This window comes from Jaculus jaculus, chromosome 18, assembly GCF_020740685.1.
Source record: "Jaculus jaculus isolate mJacJac1 chromosome 18, mJacJac1.mat.Y.cur, whole genome shotgun sequence".
NCBI classification, from domain to species: domain Eukaryota; kingdom Metazoa; phylum Chordata; class Mammalia; order Rodentia; family Dipodidae; genus Jaculus; species Jaculus jaculus.
In genome coordinates, this window is record NC_059119.1 from 29689102 (window position 1) to 29712807 (window position 23706).

At 44.0% G+C, this 23706-nt stretch overlaps 2 protein-coding genes across 7 annotated transcripts in view; both read left to right on the forward strand.

Annotated features, from left to right (window-relative positions):
• The window catches only part of Washc2c (WASH complex subunit 2C), a 65720-nt gene extending 50718 nt beyond the window's left edge, over positions 1-15002 (forward strand). For 3 of the 6 annotated variants that reach the window (XM_045137226.1, XM_045137227.1, XM_045137228.1), the window contains 9 exons: positions 536-715; positions 5260-5388; positions 5510-5590; positions 6283-6405; positions 7262-7324; positions 7677-7889; positions 9167-9793; positions 11425-11602; positions 14670-15002. In XM_045137226.1, coding sequence (XP_044993161.1) covers positions 536-715; positions 5260-5388; positions 5510-5590; positions 6283-6405; positions 7262-7324; positions 7677-7889; positions 9167-9793; positions 11425-11602; positions 14670-14809 — 1734 coding nt within the window. In that variant the 3' untranslated portion in view covers positions 14810-15002. The remainder of the gene's footprint in view (positions 1-535; positions 716-5259; positions 5389-5509; positions 5591-6282; positions 6406-7261; positions 7325-7676; positions 7890-9166; positions 9794-11424; positions 11603-14669) is intronic. The other 3 variants (XM_045137229.1, XM_045137232.1, XM_045137231.1) reach the window with 2 other exon arrangements.
• Positions 15003-22211: 7209 nt separating this feature from the next.
• Positions 22212-23706, forward strand: part of Zfand4 (zinc finger AN1-type containing 4) — a 68386-nt gene continuing 66891 nt past the window's right edge. Inside the window, exon 1 of the mRNA XM_045137179.1 lies at positions 22212-22239. The gene's annotated coding sequence lies outside the window, so the exon portion shown is untranslated. The remainder of the gene's footprint in view (positions 22240-23706) is intronic.

Sequence of the window (23706 nt, forward strand, 5' to 3'; positions counted from 1 at the left end):
TACTTAGGTTTAGTCCTTTTCCCAGGGCTTATGTGAAGAACACTGTATTTAGTTTTCCAATGGAGGCTCCTTGAAACTACAGTGAGACACATTTTTACCTGAGTCTCTCCATGACCTTCTCTTCCTAGTGGCTGCATGTGAACCTGAGTTTAAAAAATAAAACAGCCAACAAAAAAAACCCTAGTAAATAGATGAACCATTCCCAATGACTGATACTTGTTGGCTCTGTAATTTGGAAGTCCTTTCTAGTGAATGAGTAACCTATGTGCATCAGAGTTATAACTACGCTGTCACATTGTAGGAAAGAAGGCCTGTGGCCTTACAGTGTCGGAGCAAATTCTTTTTGGCTGTGGACTGCCTGTGCAGGACTCCTAACAACCTCAGTGTTCTGTCTCATGGGAGAAGATGTGATAAGCCATGGTGACCTGAATCATGCTAATGGGGCAGTTGCTGAATTAATGAAGAGCTTGTGAGGTCCCATGCTAGATTGTTATTTCACTTACTGCTTGTTTTTCCTTATTGTTTCCATTTTTAGGAAGGAATTTTGACTATATCTGCCCAGGAAGCAATTGGGCATTCTGATTTATTTTCTTCCTCCCTACTGGGTAAAGGAACCAAAGGTAGAAGTAAAACAGTTCTTAGCTTGTTTGATGAGGAAGAGAGTACAGTGGAGGATGAAAACACCATGTCTGCACCACACAGCGAACTCGAAAAGGTGAGTGAACAGCAGGAAGTATAGATGTTTCTAGATGAGAAGAAGGAATTGTTTTATGGTGTTAGTGTTGTCCTTTGAGATGCTGAAGAAATCTTGGCCTTTAGTAAGTGTGGGAATGATCCTCTCCAGTCATTTAGATGTTTGGGAATCCAAACCAGCGACTCTTTCCTAAGTAGCATTGTGGGACAGGAAATCAGAGTTTCACCTGCCTCTCCTAGGATTTACAGATCTTGTTCCTAGTAAACCTTTGTCCCTTGGCCATTTATAGGATGTAAGCAATAAGAAAAGGAAGTGAGATGTGTATGTGTAAGTTCTTCTAACATTCAATTTTAGGAGTAGATGTAGATGGACCCTTTGTATTTATCAGGTGTCAGCAAACTTTTCTGTAAAGGGCCATGTGGTGACTGTCATAGCCTTGGCAGCCTTTATGGGTTCAACTGTCATTGGTACTGTAAAAGCCATAGAAAGTAGAAAAATCAACACGTACACAGAGACACTGCAGATCTGTGTTTTTTATAAATATAGATGAGAAAATCCTCATTATAATTCTAGTAAACCCAATCTAAGAAAACAAGAAGTGGATTATAGAGCGTAAGTGGGATTTCTCCCAGAAATGCCAAGTTTGTTGAATATTTGAAAATCTGTCAATATAATAGACTTAATAAAGTACCAGAGAAGAGTATATGGTCATGTCTATAGGTTAAAGTAAAAGTATTTGGCAAAATCCAAACCCTTTCATAATAAAAACACCCAACAAATTAAAGGAAAGCTTCCTTACTTTGATAAAGGACATCTGAAAACCCACAGCAAACATCATACCTGGTAGAAGACTGAAAGCTTTCCCCTTTCAATACGGTAAGACTAGATTATCCACGCTTGCCAAGTCGAGTCAGCCTTGTACTAGACATTTTAGGTAGGGCAGTTAGGCAAGAAAATGAAATAGAAGGTATTCAGATTAGAAAGTTCTGTCTTTGCTAGATAGCAGGAACTTATATATAAGAAGTCCTAGGGCTGGAGAGATGGCTTTGTGGTTAAGCGCTTGTCTTGTGAAGCCTAAGGACCCCGGTTCGAGGCTCAGTTCCCCAGGTCCCATGTTAGCCAGATGCACAAGGGGGCGCACGTGTCTGGAGTTCGTTTGCAGAGGCTGGAAGCCCTGGCGTGCCCATTCTCTCTCTCTCTCTCTATTTGTCTTTCTGTGTCTGTCGCTCTCAAATAAATAAATGAATAATAAATAAAAATAAAAAAGAAGTCCTAGGGCTGGAAGGATGGCTCAGCAATTAAGATGCTTGCTTGCAAAGCCTAACAGCCTGGGTTCAATTCCCCAGTACCCATATAAAGCCAGATGCACAAAGGAGCACATGCATCTGAAGTTCATTTGAGTGGCAAGAGGTCCTGGCATGCCCATTCCCTCACTTTAAGTCTTGTGAGGAAATAAATAAAAATACTATATTTTAAAAAAAGAAGTCCTAAATGAATTCATACAGTCTATAAAGATCTATTCAAAGTAATTAAACAAATTCAGCAACATTTCAGGATATAATTTCAATATGTGAAAATCATCTATAGCTTTATATGAAAATAAAATTAAAACATTCCATTTACAGTATCTATAAAAGGATTCAATATTTAGGAATAAATTTAACAAAAGAAGTGTAAGTCTTACACACTAAAAACTATAGTACATTTTAAAAAGAAACAGGACTTAACCATATGAGACAGCAATTTCATTTTGGGGACTACTTATCCATACCAGGCAAAAGATGGAAACAACCTAAGTACCTTTCCACTGATGACGACACTGAACTATCTCACAATCCACCATAAAACAGAACGTCGATGGGTGGTTGCTTGAGGCTGAGAGGAGAGGGTGGGGGTGGGCAGAAATGGCAGCCAAGACCTGATATGGGATTTTTTTTTGGGGGGGGGTGCTACACATGTTTTAGATTCTTGGGTTGTGATGGTTCTGTGACTCTGAATTTATTGAACAAATCATTGAATTGTGTACTTTTTGGCCAAATTCTATGCTATATGAATTTTATCTAAACAGATTTTTTTTTTAAGAGCAATGGTTGGCAGGGTTTTTGCTTTTGTTTTTTAATATCAAGCTGAAGGAATAGTCTACAGCAATTTCTACATAAAAGGTACATGATTTTTTTTTATTACTAGCACAACTTTATTTATTTATTATTTTTGGCAAAGCCAAACTGAGGGCCTGGGCTTGTTCAGCAGGCCAACTCTGTCACTAAGTTCATTGAAGCCCGCACTCTCATTATCAATGAGAGCTGCACACAGTGCCTATGAATGATTTGCTGTATTTCCTACTAGGTTAGTACTGTGTATGGTTTTGTACTGTTTTCCTGTAATGTGAATATTTTTAGGGGGTGGGTACAGAACCTTAATATATAGTTCACATTGACCTTGAGGTCACAATCCTCTGGGATTACAAGCAAGAGTCAGGTTTGCCTAAACTTAATGGGTTCTTATGTACTATTAATAATTAGTTTGCTGTTGGTATGACTTATTTCATCAAAATTATTTTTTTTGTTTTTTTTTTTTAAGTACAGTCTTACTGTAGCCCAAGCTGACCTGGAATTCACTATATAGTCTTAGGATGGCCTTGAACGCAAGGTGATCTCCCTACTTTGATTTCCTGAATGCTGGAATTAAAGGTGTGCCCCACCATGTCTGGCTAAAATTAAATTCTTCTTAATCTTTTTCTGTTTAGGTTGTGGTACTAAAGAAGTGATGAATTTTAGAAAGGGAGGTTTGGAGAATTTGTATTACTATCAAGCTAAGTGATGTTAGTGGTAACTTACATGTCAGTTATCCAGGCAAACAAAAAGAGCCTTTGGGCATTACAGGTACTGAGAGAACAGTGAATGGGAAAGGGAGAAGCTTGCTGACAACCTGACCAGGTCTTTAGAGCAAGTGGCTAGCAGTTTAGGACTCTATACTTGTCCTGGTTTTATGTGTTTAAAGGCTAAAGTCAGCAGGTGTCACTTCTTCCCTTCAGGAATGAGAGAACTCATATTTTGTGTGGCTTTATCCCCAGAGCGCTTCTCATTGTAGAGCTCATTGAACGGTGACCTTTTTGCATTACACACATGCTGTCTGTATTTATCAACTTACTTGCCTCTCTTAGCTGTATTTTTCCTCCATTTTTTTTTGGCATTTAAAAATATTTTTATTGAAAACTTTTTTTTTTAATTTAATTTATTAGTTTTCTTTTCAGTAAATACAGGCAGTTTGGTACCATTATTTAGGCTCATCTGTGATCTACCCCCTCCCATTAGACCCTCCTTGTTATTGAAAATGGGTCGTGCATTGTGGAGTTAGCCCGTTATTAGTATGATAAATGTCTCTGAAAATCATGACCCAACATGTAACTCTGACATTCTTTCCGCCCCCTCTTCCGCAAGATTTCCCTGAGCCATGTTGGGTTCATTTTTGGTCTGCTTCAGTGCTGAGGTGTTGGGGGCCTCTGAGGCTCTGGCTCTCTGATTTGGTAGGAGTTGATTTTTCTCTGCATTGATCTCCTTCCCCTTTGTGCTGGTATCCAGTTCACAGGAAAACATCACCCTTGCTTATTTCGCCAGTTGTCCTTAGTTTCAGTTGGGCCCCTTCTGAGGTATGTTGGGGCAGCTCTCTTCTTAGGATCTGCATCTATCTGGAAAAGAGAAGCAGATTCTCCAACGGAGAGTGAGTTAGCACCCAGAAAATTGAGATAACACTTACTTTTTTGATAGACAGTTTGATAGGTGTAGGCCCTCTTATACCCCGTGATTGATGGTAGCTTGATATTGTAGAGTGGGCTTGTGTTTGGGTATGGTTCTGACTTGTTTCCCAGCTCCAGCTAAGGGTCTAGTACCACTGAGTGGATCAGTTAGCCAAATCAAGAGCAATTGATTCCTCACCATGGCTGTGTACCACTATTGCACTTGTGTGGGTATCACATCCGGTTAATTGTTGCTACTTAGGTTAAACAATGTGTTGCTTGGACAGATCTTGGTCACTTCCCCCAGTCGCCTATGTAGCGCCTTCTGGCACTAGACACGCTGACTGTCTGGGGACTGACTCTCTCCTGGCTTCCAGCCATGTCATTCCATTTTACGTGTCAGCTGCGTATGGAGTCTTCAGCAATAGGGTCTTACCACTGGCCTTTGGTGGGTCATCAATTACTCTGACAGAAGTCTGTCATTGTTTTGGGAAACCTTGTAGGTTTCTCTGATCAAAAGCTCATTGTGGATTGTAGGCCCAAGCTGGAAGTGGGGGTTACCGGTCAGTGTCCACTAAGAAATTGAGGAAAAAGATAACTAATATACAAGAGTTTGAGAGGAGAGAGAGAGAGGGGAGAGAGGGAGAGGGAGGGAAGGAAGATGTAGGAGATTTAGGTCAGTCTTGATCCTACCCTCTCCAGTGTCTTGTGGCCAGTATAAACAAAGTTGAAAGGAACATCTTTGTTGTATCCGTCTTTGCCTTTGTGTGAATTTATATAATGAATCTTTGCAAATCTAATCTCTAATGATCTACTGTCTTGTGCCCAGAGTGCCACTACCGATGCCCGTCCCAAGAGCACAGGTGTCTTTCAGGATGAAGAGCTCCTTTTCAGCCACAAGCTCCAAAAGGACAATGACCCCGATGTTGACCTTTTTGCTGGCACCAAAAAATCCAGGGTCAGTACCCAGTGATTTTTGCAGTCTGGCTATGTTATTGTGTTATATAGTGCAGTGGCCCACCTAGACTCTGTAAAGTGCTTTGCTTTGGGGTAATTGATCCAAGTGCTTTCTGTTCTAGTTGTCAGTGCCAAGTGGCGGGAGTCTGTTTGGTGAGGATGAAGATGATGATCTCTTCAGCTCTGCCAAGACCCAGCCTTTGGTATCAGCCTTCTGTTCTCGGCATGGAGGAATGTGGGCAAGCCATAGCAGTTGTAGGAAGAAGGAAAGTCGCCAGAATTACAATGCTTACTTGTAAATGAGCAGCGGAGGGTACACAGGACGAGACTTCAGTTCACGTCTCTCCCTCTACTCCCCAACAAACCTTACAACATGGATGGACCCAAGTTCTCTGATGCCATTACAAACTTGCTGGATTTTTAAGTTGTTTGTGGAAGAATTATCGCCTACAATGTGATGACTACATTTTTTTATACCTTTTGGGTGCAAAGCTTTAAATCTGACTTTTATCCTGTGTATCATTTCCCCTGTCTCACATACACATACACACATACATATATTCATACCCACATACATACATACATACATACTGAATTTTCTTTTTACCACAGAGAGGGCTCCTGTCTCAAGTCACATTCTTTATTTTCCCCTCCCTATGCTGGTCATCAATCCCAGGACCTTGTGTCTTCTGGGCTCCAGCACTGAGTTACCTCTGAGCCCTAGAAACACACAGTATTTTGGGATATTATTTGTGAAATGTTACCTATGACCTAGTTCAATCCTCATTTAAGAATGGACCTTCAAAACCCAGATGCCAAATTCTTGTTTGCCTTATCATTTTGTTTTAAATGTTTTAAGACATATGAGAAACTTCAGCATTTTTTTCTTTTTAAGGTACCAGAAAAAAAGAGTACAATGAAAAGAGATCACCATGTTTCTTCTTTCAAGAACCAGACATGCCCAGAATCTACTGAAGGTGGCAAAGAAAAAAGCACATGGAAACCAGAAGCATCACAGGTTAGAATGGGTCTCCCTCTTGGTTGCTAGCTCTGGTTTACATCCTGTACAGATAATTCCACTGCACAGACAGAGCCCAAGTCCCCAAATTCTCTTAGTTAAGGAGGAAACAGCAGCTGATAGTTCTCTGTTGTCATTGACCTCTTTTGTCCCTGCTTCTCTCTACATTCATGACTCTGTCTTTAATCATCATTAATTTTGGATAGATTCCAAACTCGATTTTCAATTGGGCATTAAAAGATCTTTTTTTTTTTCTTTTCTTTTCACTAAAGCCTCTTTTTTCTTTGGGCTCCTTTAAAGTAGAGTTAAATGGGAGGTGATACAAAAGACATCGGAGTTCTTGCTATTCCTTGGTGTTACTTTTTCCATCATGGCTACTTTCAGGCCTCCTTCCACAGCTGTCTTCTCAGAGTGACACTGTGGAGCTTCTCCACAGCAGAATTCAGGGCAGTCCTGGTGCCTCCCAGTATCTCACTGAGGCCGCGTGTCAGGAAATGAGACTCATGGGTAGCGCACCTCTATTTCACTCGTCCCCACGCTCATACATTTGCTTTTGGAACTTGGGTGTGAGGCGGTGGGAAAGTGTGTTCATGATGGATGGTTTTGCCAGCTACAGTCTTCACTGTTCTGACAAAAGTACAGTTGTAATAACTAATAACTCTTAACTCTGTGTGCCACATGCCAGAGGCGGTGGCATCGGTGAAGTAAGTACCAGCAAGTAAGTGCTGTGAGGCTCTGGGGGAGAGTTAACTGAGCTGCAGAGTGGGCAACCCTGCTCCATCACAGGCTCATCTACAGACATGAAAGTAATCGCTTTTTCCTCAATGGATTTTTAACTGGATGTAATTTCACACAGGATTCATCAGGTCCCGCTCCATTTAAAACCAAAGAGCCATCCACTCGCATCGGGAAGCTACAAGTAACTATAATGCGTCTGGAATCTCCATTACCTGCCTGTGGCACCTAGAAAATTTTTGGATTTTCACTTTTTCAGCTGCTGCCCAGCACTTTCCCATCTGTTCCCTCGCTGCCTCCACACCCGTGGCCCCCACCTGGTTGTTGCTTCTTGTGCGTTGCCTCTCCGATGTCCTTTCTCTGAGCCCAGTGGTGGGCACGGGTGTCTGCTCCTGTGAGACTAGAGGGTTGATTTTCCTGCGTTTCTCTCCTCTTGTACTCTGCATTATGTGCACCGACTCTCATCCTGTGTCACTGAAATGATCATAGACTCGCGAGTTTAAGAACAAATACCGACTTTGATTTTTCTCCTTTAGGCAAACTTAGCCATTAACCCAGCGACCTTGCTGCCCTCAGCGGCTCCCCAGGTCTTGGGAGCAAAGTCCATTTCACCTGACCCGGCTTTTCCTTCATCGGAACCTGGAAGGAGTCACAGTGTGGAAAGTGTGCCCACTCTTCCTGGGAGTGGGGAGGCTGGTGTGAGTTTTGACCTTCCAGCCCAGGCAGACACTTTACACAGTGCCAACAAGGTGATGAAACTGTCTTTGCTTGTCTTCCTGTTAACCAGACCAGCTTGCTTCTTTATAAGCTCACAGCAGCTCAGCTTCACCTCCTCCTGGGAAGGGGCATCTTCTCCATTCTGATTTGGCTCATCCTCTCTTGTCCTCTCCAGTTTCCTAATTCTGCTTTTTCATCACTTGCTTCTGTTCCAGCTGTCGCATTTACCTCCCTACACTTGCTGCTTGATCTCCAGTCACTCCAGGTCCCTGTCCTCCCTTACATGCTCAGTCCTGCTACTGTCCACTGGCCATTCTGCTTCTGGAATGTTCTGTCCTGCCTACAGCACGGCTCCAGCCTCCTTGCTTCCATGGCCTGGGCTCCTTCTGAGAGCCCATGCAGTTCCTCCCCAGTGAGGAAAGGTGTCAAAGAGTCTCCTCCCCGGACTCTGAATTCTGGGACATTTTCCTTTCATTTTAGTGAGTGTTCTTTTTCTACCCAGTCTCCTTCCATTCTCTAGAAGGCCTTAGCTGACCTGTAAGGACGTGACAGGACTTAGGGTGACAGAACCCTGGAAGATACATTTTTATTTTTAGTGTTTCCAGATCTGTGTTTCCTGTGCCAAACAACATAGGCTTTATTCTGTTACATTTTTGTTAGCTCTTAAATTTAAATTGTCTACTTCCAAAAATTATTCATGATACTCCCTGAAGTAGGAAGATGCTATCATGTGCTTTGTGTCTTCTCAAAACTCAACATGATGTTATACCTTGGAAAATGAGAACCATGAAACCATAGCTGTAAAGACTTAGGTTAAGTGCTCTGCCTTCTGAGCCATGTTTTTACGTTGAATGTTTAGTGTTTGAATTGCTGTTTTTTGACCTAAAGGAAACAACTCCATAAAGTACCTCTCTTTATTGTCTCATACCTCCTACTCCTAAGTCCTGATATAGTCTAATCCCCCAACAAAGTTGGTGACAGAAGCCCCCTCAATTCATTCTTGCTTTGTAAGGTGTCTATACTTGAACTAAGGACAGAGACCAACATGCCCACCTTCTGGGGTTCTAGCAATATTAAAGCTTTTTGTTTGTTGGAACTGAACAGTTTCAGAAACTGTACTCAAAAGGCTAAAACTGACTAAGTCTTGGGAGTATTAGGAGCTGGTAAGCTCCCTTGGAAATCTTTTAAGACATACCTCTTCTAGCTCTTGCATATGATGGAAATAGACTAGATACCTTCACAGTAGTTTGTTTGCTTTGAACACTTACTTGCTCATGAGATCAGTGTGTGGCTTTTTTTGCCTTTGCAGAGCCGAGTGAAAGTGAGAGGGAAGCGCAGACCACAGACCCGTGCAGCCAGGCGGCTGGCTGCCCAGGAGTCCGGTGAGGCTGAGGACATGGGTGTCTCCAGAGGACACATTGCACAGCTGGCAGAATGCGCTCTTTCGACAAATGATGATTACCCTCAGCTGCAGCCCCAAGCAGCCAGTGGAGAAGTTGGCTCTGGGGAGGCCATGGCAGGAGTTGCACCACCATGGGAAAGTGGTCCTGTGTCTCCACTGGACAGAAGCCCCTTTACAAGGTCTCTGGGTCAGTCTGGAAGTGAGACTGACCTGTTTGATTCTGGGGATCTCTTCTCCAGGAACACGCCATCACAGTTCACAGAGAGAACAAAAACCAGAGGGAAGGCAGCAGAGACCCTGGGCCAGCCACCAGGGGCCAGCAAAGAAAAGAGCCTTCTGTTTCCTGCTCCCAAGGAGGCCAGCAGTGCCGATGATCTCTTCCAGGCTGTTAAGCCAAGACCAACAAAGAAAACCAATCCCTTTCCCTTCCTGGAAGACGAGGATGATCTCTTTGCAGATCAGAAAAGCAAGAAGAGTGAGTTGAAATCCAGTAGTCATCAGGAAGTCCTATCAAAAACACAAGATATTTTTGAGGTAATAGTGACATTTCATGCTTACTGCCTATGGAGGGAAATAGCCAGTTGACTCCTTTGAGCCAAAGATTATGTGTTAAGCTTGCTTTTTTTCCCCCAAAGAGGACAGGGAAGAGTAGTCTGAATTGGGCTATGAGGTCCTCATGTGACGTGCCTCACCTCAGCCATTGCACTCATTTGGCTGGCCATGTGTCTGTTGATGCTACCTGTGCCAATGGCTTCAGGGGCACCGCTGGCATCTCCTGCCCAATCTGCCCTCACATGGATCCTTGCTGTCTGGGAATTCACATCCCCAAGTTGGGGAGAGCCCTGTGAGGGCTGCTCATGCTCAGCCTTCCCAAGGGACAGTGGTGAAAGTGACATGACACACTCAGCTTGTGGCCCACAAACTTGCTTTTTAAATGCCTGGCATTTACTTGCTGAATAATTGTAGTTAGGATTGCCTCTTAATAACTCTGAAATTTACTTGAAGTGACTTTTTTTTTTTTTTTTTTGATTTTTGAGGTAGAGTCTCACTTTAGCTCAGGCTGACCTGGAATTCACTATGTAGTCTCAGGGTGGCCTCGAACTCACAGTAATCCTCCTACTTCTGCCTCCCGAGTGTTGGGATTAAAGGCGTGCGTGCACCAACACACTCGGCTTGAAGTGACTTTTTTGTTTCAGCTGCCCAGAAAGAGTTCTTGCTGCCTGTAATCATTGATACAGGCTTGATTTATTATTATTATCGTTATAACTCTGGTGGTCCTGGACTAGAATCTGAAGCCTAGTACATGCTAGGCAAGTACTATATCACTGAACTACATGCCAAGTTTTAGATCTTGATTTGTATTACATATTTAGCATATGTATATATAAACATATATATGTTGCTGTTTTTTTTTAATTTTTTATTTATTTATTTGAGAGCGACAGACACAGAGAGAAAGACAGGTAGAGAGAGAGAGAGAGAGAATGGGCACACCAGGGCTTCCAGCCTCTGCAAACGAACTCCAGACGTGTGCGCCCCCTTGTGCATCTGGCTAACGTGGGACCTGGAGAACCGAGCCTCGAACCGGGGTCCTTAGGCTTCACAGGCAAGCGCTTAACTGCTAAACCATCTCTCCAGCCCATATGTTGCTATTTTTAAAAATTATGTAGAATGTTGCTGTTATCAGCTTCCTTGACATGACACTATGGCATATATGAAGTCCATGGGCACAGCTTTTAACCTTTGGTTTTGGTTGGAGCTGCTGCTTTAGTAAGGTTCAGGCACGACGGCCTTCAGTGGGAGTTGCTCAGCAAGTATTTATTAATCCTACAAGCAGAAGGTAAACTAAGGAATGTGGCTGGCGAGGGGGCTCAGTGAATAGTGAATAGAATGCTTGTGCAAGCACAAAGGCCTGAGTTCAGAGCCTCAGTACACATGCAAAATGTTGATGTGGTGGTATGTCCCTCTAATCCCCGTGCTGAGAAGTCAGAGATCATGGATCCCTGGGGCTTACTGGCTAGCTAGTGTAGCTAAGCTAGTGAGCTCTGGGTTCAGGGAGACTGGAAGTTGTCCCCTGTCCTTCATACACAGGCACCCACACTCACATGCACATGAAACACAAACACAACATATGTTTATTTAAATTTTATTTTTGTACCCACAAGGATGACATATTTGCTACAGAAGCAATTAAACCCCCTCAAAAGAAAAGAGAGAAGGAGAAAACTTCGGAATCCAACTTATTTGATGATAACATTGATATCTTCGCCGACCTAACTGTAAAACCAAAAGAAAAGTCCAAAAAGAAAATGGAGGCCAAGTCTATATTTGACGATGATATGGGTAAGTGTTTTCTACTTGTGGTGGTGTACATTGGGCCTAGTCAGTCGCTCTGCTTAAAGACTGCTTCTTTACCCCATTCCTTGTGTTGGCCCTTTGCTGGGCCTCATTCTGCAGTGGACCCTTTGCTTGCCGTGGAGTTCTAGACAGCCCGGCAAGAATGGATGACTGAGTGGACTAGTCATCTGTGTGAAGCGACTTCCTAGTCTGCTGAATATCAGGGAGTGCGCAGGTACCCAGAATTTCAGCATAAAGGAACTCTCTTCCTAGTGCGCCCCTGCCATCCCTCAGACAAATGCTGATGTTTTGAGGAGAATCCATCGGAAACTGCCCCACATGCTGATCAGCAGGCTGAGGCCGCTGCCTTGGCTGCCATGCAGTGAGTTGAGGCAGCATTCATTCCAGCTGGAGAGTGAGGGGCGGCGGCCCCCAGACGGGGGTGGGGGGGAGGAAGGCAGGGGTCACAGGGAGAAGCAGTGCAGGAGACTATGCAGGAGAGTGGCGCACCAGTAAAAGATGGCATCTCATTGAGTTTCTGTGTATTTGTGAACGCTACAACCCTACTCAGCAAGCAGGCAAGCCAAACACTGCCTGGATGTACTAGTTGGGACTCTGAAAGATCCTGTATTTATAGTCTCCGGGGCCACATACACACTTTCGACTTTCTCCCCCTGTCCTTCCCAGTTCTGGACCTTGCTGGCAAGCCCTGTGCTCTATCACCAGATATGTAGAAGAGAATTTTTTTTTTTTTTAGATGAGCCTGTGAGTCTAACCACTAGGGAGTAGGTCCTGTTGCCGGCAAGTGACCAAAGAAAGCTGATTACAGCCTCACACCTTGGTAACCATTCATTATAGCTGAAATGGTTGGATATCCATTTATTGTAGTACTTTTCTGATTTCTGAGCTGCAGAATGAGATCTTGCTCCCCCCACCCCATAAAAATTGTCTTGCTGAACTGGATCCAAGGCTAATGAGGATATCTTACTAGGGAAATCTCACCTTCACGGTCTGCATGGAGGGCTCTACAAACACTTCAAGTCTATGCCATGTTTCTTCAGATAGACACACCTACAGGTGTGCTTGGAGGTACTGGTGGGTGTTCTAAAACATGAACAAATGAAAAGGTATTGTCCTTTTCATAAAGAGATAAGACATGAGGAGAAATATGTTGTTTCCTTTGACACAAGGGACCTTAGCTTCCAGATTCTTCTCCCATGTCACATCTTTGTACAAATCTCCCTTCATCCAATGAAGAACTCCAAAACTTCAACTTGTCCTCACTTATAGTTCAGATTTGACTATGCAAATCAGATGCAAAACTGAACTTTAGCATAGTACATCTCCATTAAGTTCCAAGCATAATTTACAAGATTATCTTGCAGAGTACTACTGATCAGATTGTAAGAACACTAGGTACAATTAGTTACTAATCTACATTGCTATTTAGTTCACAAAGCCTTCCTACCACAAATCAAATCACTTCCTTTAGATAGTCAAATCTGACTAGCATTCACAGTGCAGTGAAATTCCTGTAAACCTGCAGCGCACAGATCTTCCCATAGGCCTCTCACTTCATCCCAGCACCGTGACTGCAGTAGAGATGGGGCCTGACAAATAGGAGTGCATTCTGCCTTCACTATATACTAAATTAGTGCTGTGTTATAAACTTATTATAGGAAAAATTTACTTGGGTACTGGGGAATCAAACCAGGGTCCTTAGGCTTTGCAGGAAAGTGCCTTATGCTAATTGTATGCAATTTACAATTTGATAAAATTTAGAAAGTATAACAAGTGTGGGGAGGAAACATTAAACTAACCGAATAAATATTAATAGCTTATTGTATACCATTTAAGATAGGTATCAGCATATTTTTATGCACATATAAATACTCATTTTTTCCCCAGATAAAAAACGGACTTTACTTGTTCTTTTAGTCACATTTTAACTGTCTTTCTCTGTCAGTACATAGACCTCTCGCTCCTTGACTTTAGTGTTTTGAATAATGTTGCTTCATGCTCAGTCATTCGTCTGCTGACGGCGATCTAGAATCTTTGACTTCCCTGTTACAAACAAACTGGTCCCAATCTTTCTTGTGCACCTGTCTTCACGTATGCATGCTGAGACCTTCCTGTGCTAGATTCCACCAATAGCGTTACTGGGTGAGTAGGACAGCTGAGAGAGGCTTTAGAGTCCGCGGAACACTGAACACGAATGTACTCACCAAGACTTATTCTTACCTTTGAGATACCTCCAATCAGTTAATTACGTCTGAGCGAATTCTGCATAGGATTTTCCTCTGCCTGTTATTATTATTTTTTTTAATATCAAACTCAGGGCCACTGCAAATGAACTCCACATCCATGCGCCACCTTGTGCAACTGGCTTTACGTGGGTACTGGGGAATCAAACCAGGGTCCTTAGGCTTTGCAGGAAAGTGCCTTACCTGTTGAACCATCTCTTGGGAACCTCTTCTGCATATTCTTATTGCCCTTGCCTTTTGAAATCTAGAGTGAAAAGAATGTAAAATTGGTTCATTGTTCCAGATTTCAAAGTCCTGGGCTAGGTGAGAGATCTCATCACTGTTCCTTTGTCTTCTGCATGCACATATACACCTGTTGTGGCTAAGAAAGTTACACTCAAATGAACCTGTGGGCTGGAGAGATGGCTTAGTAGTTAAGCACTTACCTGTGAAGCCTAAGGATCCCAGTTCGAGGTTTGATTCCCCAGGACCCATGTAAGCCAGATGCACAAGGTGGCTCATGCATCTGGAGATCGTTTGCAGTGGCTGGAGGCCCTGGCATGTCCATTCTCTCCCTCTCTGTTTGCCTCTGTCAGTTGCTCTCAAATAAATAAAAATTAAAAAAAAAATTTAAGTTCTAAAAAAAAAATGAACCTGCAGCTCTTATGTGGTCATAAAACTGAGTAACCAAGTCAGGACCAGATTCTTAAGAGATTTGACTCCATGATGATATCAGAATTGGGTTTTGTGGTGTGTTTGGATACATCTCAAAAGTGTTTATTTTCTTGGCTGTCAAGAAGCTTCTTTTTCTTCTTTTTCTCTTTTCACAGATGATATCTTCTCCTCTGGTCTCCAGCCTAAGACAACCAAACCAAAAAGCCGATCTGCACAGGCAGCATCTGAGACGAGAGCTGAACACAAGGCATCCAACATATTTGATGACCCCCTGAATGCCTTTGGAGGCCAGTAGAGCACGCAGGGTATCCGTAGTTTCCCCTTCCACTTTGCCCTTCAGCTCGCGACTGTCTTCTACATTCCCTGTCTTAACTGGATTACAGAAAGGAAATACCGAAACACCTGTTTCACCTTTTACCTGATGTAGTCAATATTTTTCTGCACTGATTTTAATTATGCTTAATACTATAAAACAAACATAAATGTTTCACATTGTTTTCTTTTTATTTAATTAGTCTGGGGAGAAGATGAAGGCCTGATAGACTAGATAATCTGTCTGTAGCTTTCACAAGTGTGTAGGGAATCCAGAGGTGACAGGTGCCAGACAGATGACCTGAAGTGTTGTATTACATGGGTCAGATCTTAATGGAGTCCGAGTCTGGACAGGTGGAGGAGAAATAGGCGAGAAAGTATACTTGTTTGATACAGGCTTAGTCTGTAAGAAGAGATTTCCACTGAATTCCAGAAATGTCCCTGCAAGACCTCTAAGGAAAGATTTGTCTAAGTATGGACTTTCACTGTCTGATTGTGGAAATAAGGCTTATTGGAACACAGCCACCCAAATCTCTTCCGTATTATTTATGACTGTTCAACCGATTTTCAGTGCCAGAGTTAAGTAGTTGCAGGAGATTGATTAATAATACCTTAAGTATTTTCTTAAAAAATAATTTATTGCTACCTATACAACATCTGCACAATTATATGGGAAAAAATTATAACATAAAAAAAGAAGAGAGACTAGTTGGAAAGAAGAAGGGATTCAGCCAGATATGGTGGCAAGGCCTTCGTCCAGCACTCAGGAGGCTGACGTAGGAGGATCGCCATGGCTCAAAGATATTCTGGGGCTACAGAGTGAGTTCCAGGCCTACCTAGGCTACAGTAAGATCCTACATTGAAAAAAAAAAAAAAAAACCCATAAAATAGGAGTCAGCAGAGGGAGATTCTGGAAGAATAGGGAGGGTGGTGGGAAGGGATTATGATCATGGCATATTTATAATTTTTTTATTTTTATTTTTGCTGGGCATGGTGGCACAACCTTTATGAGAGAGAGAATGAGAGAGAACTGATGCACCAGGGCCTCAGCCACTGCAGTCAAACTCCACACACATGCGCCACCTTGTGTGCATGTGTGGCCTTTCGCGCTTGAGTCACCTTATCAACCTTGTTTATGTGGGACTGAAGAGTGGGACGGGTCCTTAGGCTTCGCAGGTGAGCACCTTAACCACTAAGCTATGTCTCCAGCCCCATAAATATTTTTGAATTAAAAATTTTCATACATGCCAGGTGTGGTGGCACACGCCTTTTAATCCCAGCACTCAGGAGGCAGAGGTAGGATCACCATGAGTTTGAGGCCACCCTGAGCACCCTGAGAGTACATAGCGAATTCCAGGCCAGTCTGGGGTAGAGCAAGACCCTACCTCAAAAAAAAGAAAATACATACATAATGTATTTTGATCATAATCCCGTCCCATTGTTTTTGTTTCTTCTTGTTGCCCATCCCCTTACACGGAACCCTTTCTTTCCAACTAGTCCTCTATTTTAATGTGATTTACCCCTTTCCATCATTTAAGGTAAGGTCTTTTTTTTTTTTTTTTTTTTTTTTTTTCTGAGGTAGGGTCTCACTCTGGCCCAGGCTGACCTGGAATTCACTATGTAGTTTTAGGGTGACCTTGAACTCACAGCTATCCTACCTCTGCCTCCCGAGTGCTAGGATTAAAAAAGTGTGCCACCACGCCCAGGTCCCCCTCCATCATTTATGACATGTTGATGGGCCCAGTATTGTGCAGTAGCAACAGGCACTGTGAGGTCATGAATCGATGGCCACGTCGTGTACAGGAGACAGGGTTTCAAGGCACTGCTTTCTTCCTCTGGCTCTTAACATTCTTTGAGCTGCCTCTTCTGCGGTGTTCCCTGAGCCATGGATGATGAGGTGATAAAGTTGTCTGAGTTAGCGCTGAACACTGTCACTTTGAAGAGCTTTGAGTCTCCCGAATACTCACCGACAGCTGTAAAACTAAGCTTCTCTGACCACACGTGAGAGCCGTAATCTGTGTTTACATAAATACTTAGAGGGCAGTTTGATGGCTCAGCATGTCCATGTAGCCCTTTTAGGGTCTATGGCCTTCTTAGTCATAGGCCTTGACTGGGTTTTCAGTACCGGACATGAATTTCTTCCCATAGAGAGACAATAACAGACATGATCATTGTTGCAGCAGTGCACGACTCTTTCCTGGCTGGCTAGTGATGCAGGGTTCAGGGTCCACCACTGTTTAGGACTGTTGATGACTTTTCTTCCCCCAGCAGCCCACAAAGCATCTTTTAGCATATGGCAGCCGACTGCCAGTTCTGTCTGGATTTCTTTGTCCTGGTGTTCCCAGCAAGGAGGAGAGTCTTACCGTCTTGTTCTAGTGAGAAAACAACAGCATTCACATTAGCCTGGTGTTTTGTTTTGTTTTTTCTTGCAGTCCTGGGGTTGGGGATGGGGCACCCTGACAACTCACTGGGAGGAATCTCATCTCTTGGCTTTGGTATTTTCCCATAACATTCTGTGGCTTCTGAAAGCAGCATTATTCACCCCTGCGGAGTATTTCTACTCCAAACTAATCTTTTTTTTAATATTTTTTGTTCATTTTTTATTTATTTGAGAGCGACAGACACAGGGAGATAGACAGATAGAGGGAGAGAGAGAGAATGGGCGCGCCAGGGCTTCCAGCCACTGCAAATGAACTCTAGACGCATATGCCACTTGGCACCTGGCTTTTCGTGGGTACTGCAGAATTGAACCTGGGTCCTTAGGCTTTGCAGCCAAGTATCTTAATCATTGAGCAATCTCTCCAGCCCCCTCATTCTAAAATGATAGTTTTTAACTAGCTAACAAGTAGGTTTCCGTAGGCTTATTCATAGTATCTTTAGTCTTGGTTAGCCCTATCCCTAACCTTTCCTCTGTTCCATTCCCCTCCTGACTCCATTTAGACCTTTCTGCCCTCAGTCTTCCTCCCCTCCACTTAAACATTGTCTCCTTAGGTCCATTCCCTCCCAGTCCGTCATGGCCCTTTTTCTAATTTCCTGGTTTCTACCACTGACTCTTAATCTGACCTACATACAAATCTGAAAATCTGAAGCGAGGGTCAGCATTTTTCTTTCTCATCCTGGGTTACCTGAGTATGATCTATTTATGTTCTGTGGATTTTAGATTTTTAAACATTGAATAAAACTCCACTGTGTATATGAACTACATCTTCATAATCCATTCATCATTTGATGAACACTTAGTCTGATTACATTTTCTAGCTATTGTGACTAGAACAGCAATAAGCATTGTTAAGCAAGCATCTCTGTAGTGAAGCATAGAGTTCTTAGGATATATGCCCAGGAGTGAGATCACTGGGTCATATGATAGATATATTTTCAGTTGTTTGAGAAATGCCCACATTGATTCTTAGTGGCTGTACCATTTTACACTCCCACCAACAGTTCTTCTTGCCCTACACTTTTACCAGGACTTACTGTCGTGTTATTTTGTGTCCTGCTACTTAATTAGAAGTATTTTATCAGCCCTAACAGTTTGCAGGTAGAGTCTTTAGGGTCCTTTACATATAGAATGATATCATTTGCAAATAAAGATAACTGATCTTCTCCTTTCCTGATTGTATCTCTTCTATTTGCTTGTCTTATTGCTATAGCTAAGTACTTCCAAGCCAGGCATGGTGGCACACACTAATCCCAGCAATCGGGAGGCAGAGGTAGGAGGATCTCTGTGAGTTCGAGGCAACCCTGAGACTACATAGTGAATTCCAGCCTGAGCTAGAGTGAGACCCTACCTTGAAACACCAAAAAAAAAAAAAAAAAGACTTCCAGTGCTATACTGAACAGGAGTGGAGAAAGTGGACAAGCTTGTCTTGTTCCTGATTTTAGTATAAATGCTTTGAGTTTTCCCTTGTTTAGTATAATGTTGGTTATAGGTTTCTTGAATCCTTTGTATTGAGACTTTTTTTTTTCTAGTTCCAGTTTTATCATGAAGGGATGTTGGGTTTTGTCAAATGTCTCTTCTTCATCTCTTGAGATGATCATGTAATTTTTGTTCTATAGTCTGTTTATGTGGTATATTACATATATTGATTTGTGTATGTTGAATAATTCCTGTATCTCTGGAATAAAACCTACTTGGTCATGGTTATTTATCTTTTTAAAAATATTATTTATTTATTTATTTGACAGAGAAGGAGGGGGAGAGAGAGAAAGGATACGAGTGAGCACGCCAGGGCTTCCAATCCACTGCAAACGAACTCCAGATGCTTGCACCCTCTTGTGCATCTGGCTTACATGGGTCATGGGGAATTGAACCTAGGTCCTTTGGTTTTGCAGGCAAACACCTTATCTGCTAAGCTACCCCTCCATTCCTTATTCATCTTTTTGATGCATTTTTATATTTGGTTGACAAATACTTGTTAAAATTTGGTTGAAAATACCATGTTAATATTTTTTTCATCTATGTTCATAAAGGAGATTGGGCTTTATCATATAAGGATAACACTTGCTTCATAAAAGGACTTTGGTAGCATTCCCTTTTTATTTTATGGAATTGTTTGAAAAGTAGTGGTGTTCTTTTTTAAAGGTGAACCCATCAGAGCCTGGACTTGTATTAGTTGAAAGGTTTTTTTTTGGGGGGGGTAGAGTCTCACTGTAGCCCAGGCTGACCTGGAATTTACTATGTAGTCTCAGGCTGGCCTCAAACTCAGGGTGACCCACGTACCTGTACTTCCTGAGTGTTGGGATTAAAGCAGAACACCACCATACTCAGTTGGAAGATTTTTTATTTTTTTTGAGGTAGGGTCTCACTCTAGCCCAGGCTGACCTGGAATTCACTCTGTAGTCTCAGGGTGGCCTTGAACTCATGGTGATCCTCCTACCTCTGCCTCCCGAGTGCTGGGATTAAAGGCGTGTACCACCATGCCCAGCCCAGTTGGAAGATTTTTAAAAATAACTACTTTGATCTCATTGTTTATTATAGATGTTTCATACTAGTAGGTCATATGAATATAAAAATTCATCTCTTAGATTTTCCAATTTATTGGACTATATTTTAAGGTATATTATTAAGGTTTTCTGAATTTCATGGGTATCTCTTATAACAGCTTACCCTTCATTTCTAATTTTATTAATTTGGGTCTTCTCTTTTGGTCTTGTTTATCCTTTCACAGAGTCAACTCTCTGCTTCTTTTATTCTTTGTAGTATTTTTATTTCTATTTTGTTACTTTTTGCTCCAATTCTCATTCTTTTTTTCCATCGACTGATTTTTGGTGTAGCTTGTTCTTTTTCCCAGGCCCTAACATGTATCACTGGGTTATTTATTTGAGATCACTCTCATTTTGTATAACCTATAGGTTTTTGGTATGTTGTGTTTTCATAATTATTTTGTATTAGGCCTTTTTATTTCCTTCTTGTTTTTTCCAGTGGCCCATTCTTTATTCATTAGTGTACTGTTTAATGTCCCTGAGTTGTGTGTGTTCTATAGTTTCTCTTGCTGTACTGTTTAGTGTCCCTGAGTTGTGTGTATTCTATAGTCTCTCTTGCTGTTAATCCACCATCCTTGGAGCTTTGCATTTTCTTGGGGAGGCAACAGTGAGCCCAGCTGATCATAGGGAGAAGCTTGGAATGGGGATGTCAGTCGATAGTAGTGCTACCTGCAGGCTCTGCATTGATGGCCACATTCTGCGTCTGCACTGTCCAGGCAGGCAGGAGTTGCCGCCCCGTATTTGTTGCCTTGTGCTGTGTCGTCATGCTGCAGAGTATAACCATGGCACGATCTTGTGGGCCAAACAGATTGGCTTCAACAATTTGAAAGCTGCTCACTCCTTCCCTAAGATTGCACTGGAACTTACTCATACTCAGAGCCAAGGATGTATGCCATTCCACAGGGAAGCCGTGTGTCCTGCTCCACTGTGAGAGTAATCCCAGAGCAGAGGCGGGCACTCCTCCCTAGTGCGTTTTGTCTGGGTTACTTGGGTGTTTAGCTTCCTGCCCTGAGACCAAGCTCAATATAGCTCTGACTGTAAGCATTTGGCACAGGTTTCATTTTTCCTTGGGAGCCGTAGTCTACTCATTAGACTTTAGGATCAGTTCTAGGGATTCAGGAGGCAGAAAGGAATAATGCAACCTTCTGTTACGAGAAGTCTGGTGTGGGGTGGGAACTTAGGAATATCTCCTGTGGTAGGTACTCTTTATGCTATTTATACCATCTCCAGGGCCTACCAGATAGACAATGTACTAATTTTACAGATCAGGCTAAAACTTGGGATCAGCATGAAATACTTGAACAAGGTTGAATTTATCATTCTGCCAGAGATTTTTATGTGGCTTTCTGTGCTCAGAGCTGTTTAATTTTAGGCTAACTGCTCTTAAGCCTGTGACATGAGAGGCTGACAAAATGAAGGCCTAGGGGCTCACCATACCGCCCCCCCCCATGCCCAGTAAGTAGTTTGAAAGGTGGAGGTTGGTGGGTAGGGACTGGGTCTCAGGACTATGAGAGGGTGAGAGAGGATTGGGGTCCACTTAAGACTAGTCCTGAATCACAAGTTGAGGTCAGGTAACCTTCAGTGGGAAGGAGATTGTTTCATTGCCCACTGGGCAATCCTGCAAGTAACATTAGGAAGGGGTGAAACCACTTGTGAATGAATTTGCCCAAGGCAGGCTGGAAGGCACACTTTGTGGAAGCCAGCTAGTTTAGCAGCGTGGACAGTGGAGCACCAAGGAAGGATGGCCGGGATTTTGAGAAGAGTGCCAGGTCTGTGGCCTGGCCTACAGTATTTAGCAAAGTGGATATGCAATAAATGAGTGAGGCTTATATAAAGCTCCACTCTGGGTTTCAGCCAGGCATGGCAATGTCCCATTTTATCAGATGAACCCACAGAGAGCCGGAAAATGTTCAAGGCAGGGGGCTCCAGAAAGGCCATGGACGAGAAGGTGGCTTCTGCTGGGGACCCTGCTATCCCGGAGGACTTCGGGTGGGACGCCCCCGCCCCCAGGGAAAGGCGCTCCACCCGCCGTTCCATCCGGGCTCCACGCCCGCCCCGCCAGCTCTCCAGCCGTTCCTTCCGCCCGTCAGGTGTCTACTGTTGTTAGTAATCTAGGGTCAACACCGCAGCCTCGCCCCAACCGACGGCCCGGGCGTCCGAGCAACCGTCGGCGTCGGAGCTCCAGGCCCCGCCCACCCCCTCCGCTGATTGGCGGGCCCCGTGGAGCCCCGGGCTGCGATTGGCGGGTTGTGTCACAAAGGGCGTGTCGGCGGAGCGTTGCTGTGCGGCTGGGCTCGTGCCGCGGCGTTGCCGGCCGGCGGGCGCGCGCGCATCCCCTGTCGGCCTGCGGGCGGGCGAGAGACAGCGTGCGAGCGAGCGAGCGAGAGGGCGGGCGGGCGGGCGGACGGACGGACGAGACCACTGGTGAGGGTGAGCGGACGGCGTGGGGCCGCGGGCTTCGCGGGGGTGGGGGGGCCGGGGATACGGGCGAGGCGCGGGGGGCGGGCGGGCGGTCCTGGCCGCGGCGCCCCGGGGCCGGCGTCCCCTTCGTCCCTGGGCGCCCTCTTCCGCGCCGCTCGGCCGGCGCCGCCCGGCCGGACCCCAACGGCGCGGGGCTCGCGGTGGCCGTCGTCGCGCGGACCCGCCGCTCGCTCCCGGGAGGCCCGTGCAGGTGACTCGGTCGGTGCTCGTGTCGGGTGGGCGTGGGGACCCTGAGTGACACACACAAAACCCCCCTCACCCCAACCCCAACCCCGGGCCCCCGCAGCTTCAGATGCACCTGGCCTGGGCGCTTGCAGCGGGCGGGCACGGTTCCCAAGGCCGCATCCCACTGTGGGTACCATTGTTGGCTTTGAAAGTTCACAAAGCTACCTGATCAAGTTCGTGTGGAACAGATGACGAGGCTTCCCGCCTGACTGACTGAAGTTACCATACTTGGCCCTGCTGTCGCTCTCCCTGTCTTTGAACTTCTCTTTCATCATATAGTTGTGTCTCTAGAACTTTGCCAGGAAAAAAGAAAAAAAGAAAGAAAGGACAAAGAGAGAAAAAGAAAAAAAAAAAAAGACAGAACCATTTGGGAAATCGGTTTGGAAAATTTTAAACTTAATTAATTTTATTTATTTATTTATTTATTGAGATAGGCAGAGAGAGAGAGAAAGACTAGGCGCCCCAGGGTACTTCCAGCCAGTGCAAACTAACTGCAGACACTTGTGCCACCTTGTGCGTCTGGCTTTCGTGGGCCCTGGGGAATTGAACTGAGGTCCTTTGGCTTTGTAGGCAAACGCCTTAACCACTAAGCAATCTCTCCAGCTCTGGAAATTTAATTTAATTTTATTTTAGTTTTTGTTGTCCAGTACTCTTAAATAGGTAGGTATTGCTTTTGAATTATTTCTAAATATTCTGGAAACACTTTACTTGCCTTTTCCCCTCTTCTCTCCTAATGTTTAGCTACTGCATCAGTTTCTCATTTCTCGTCACATATTAGAGTTTTTATTGCCCTCTCCCCCCGCCACACACACACATTTTCCAACACCACGGAGTCGCATGGAGTGCTCCTTCAGGCACGATCTCGTATCACTTTGAGAAGGCCTCCTGCCTTTCTCAGTGGACCCAGCCAGCGTTCAGTATTTCAGGTGATAGGAAAGCACTCTTTTAAAAAAAAAAAAAAATTATTTATTTATTTGAGAGAGAGAGAAATACAGAAATAGGCAGGTAGACAGAGAGAATGGGTGTGCCAGGGCTTCCAGCCACTGCAAACGAACTCCAGACGCATGCGCCCCCTAGTGCATCTGGCTAACGTGGGTCCTGGGGAATCGAGCCTCGAACCGGGGTCCTTAGGCTTCACAGGCAAGCACTTAACCGCTAAGTCATCTCTCCAGCCCGGAAAGCACTCTATCC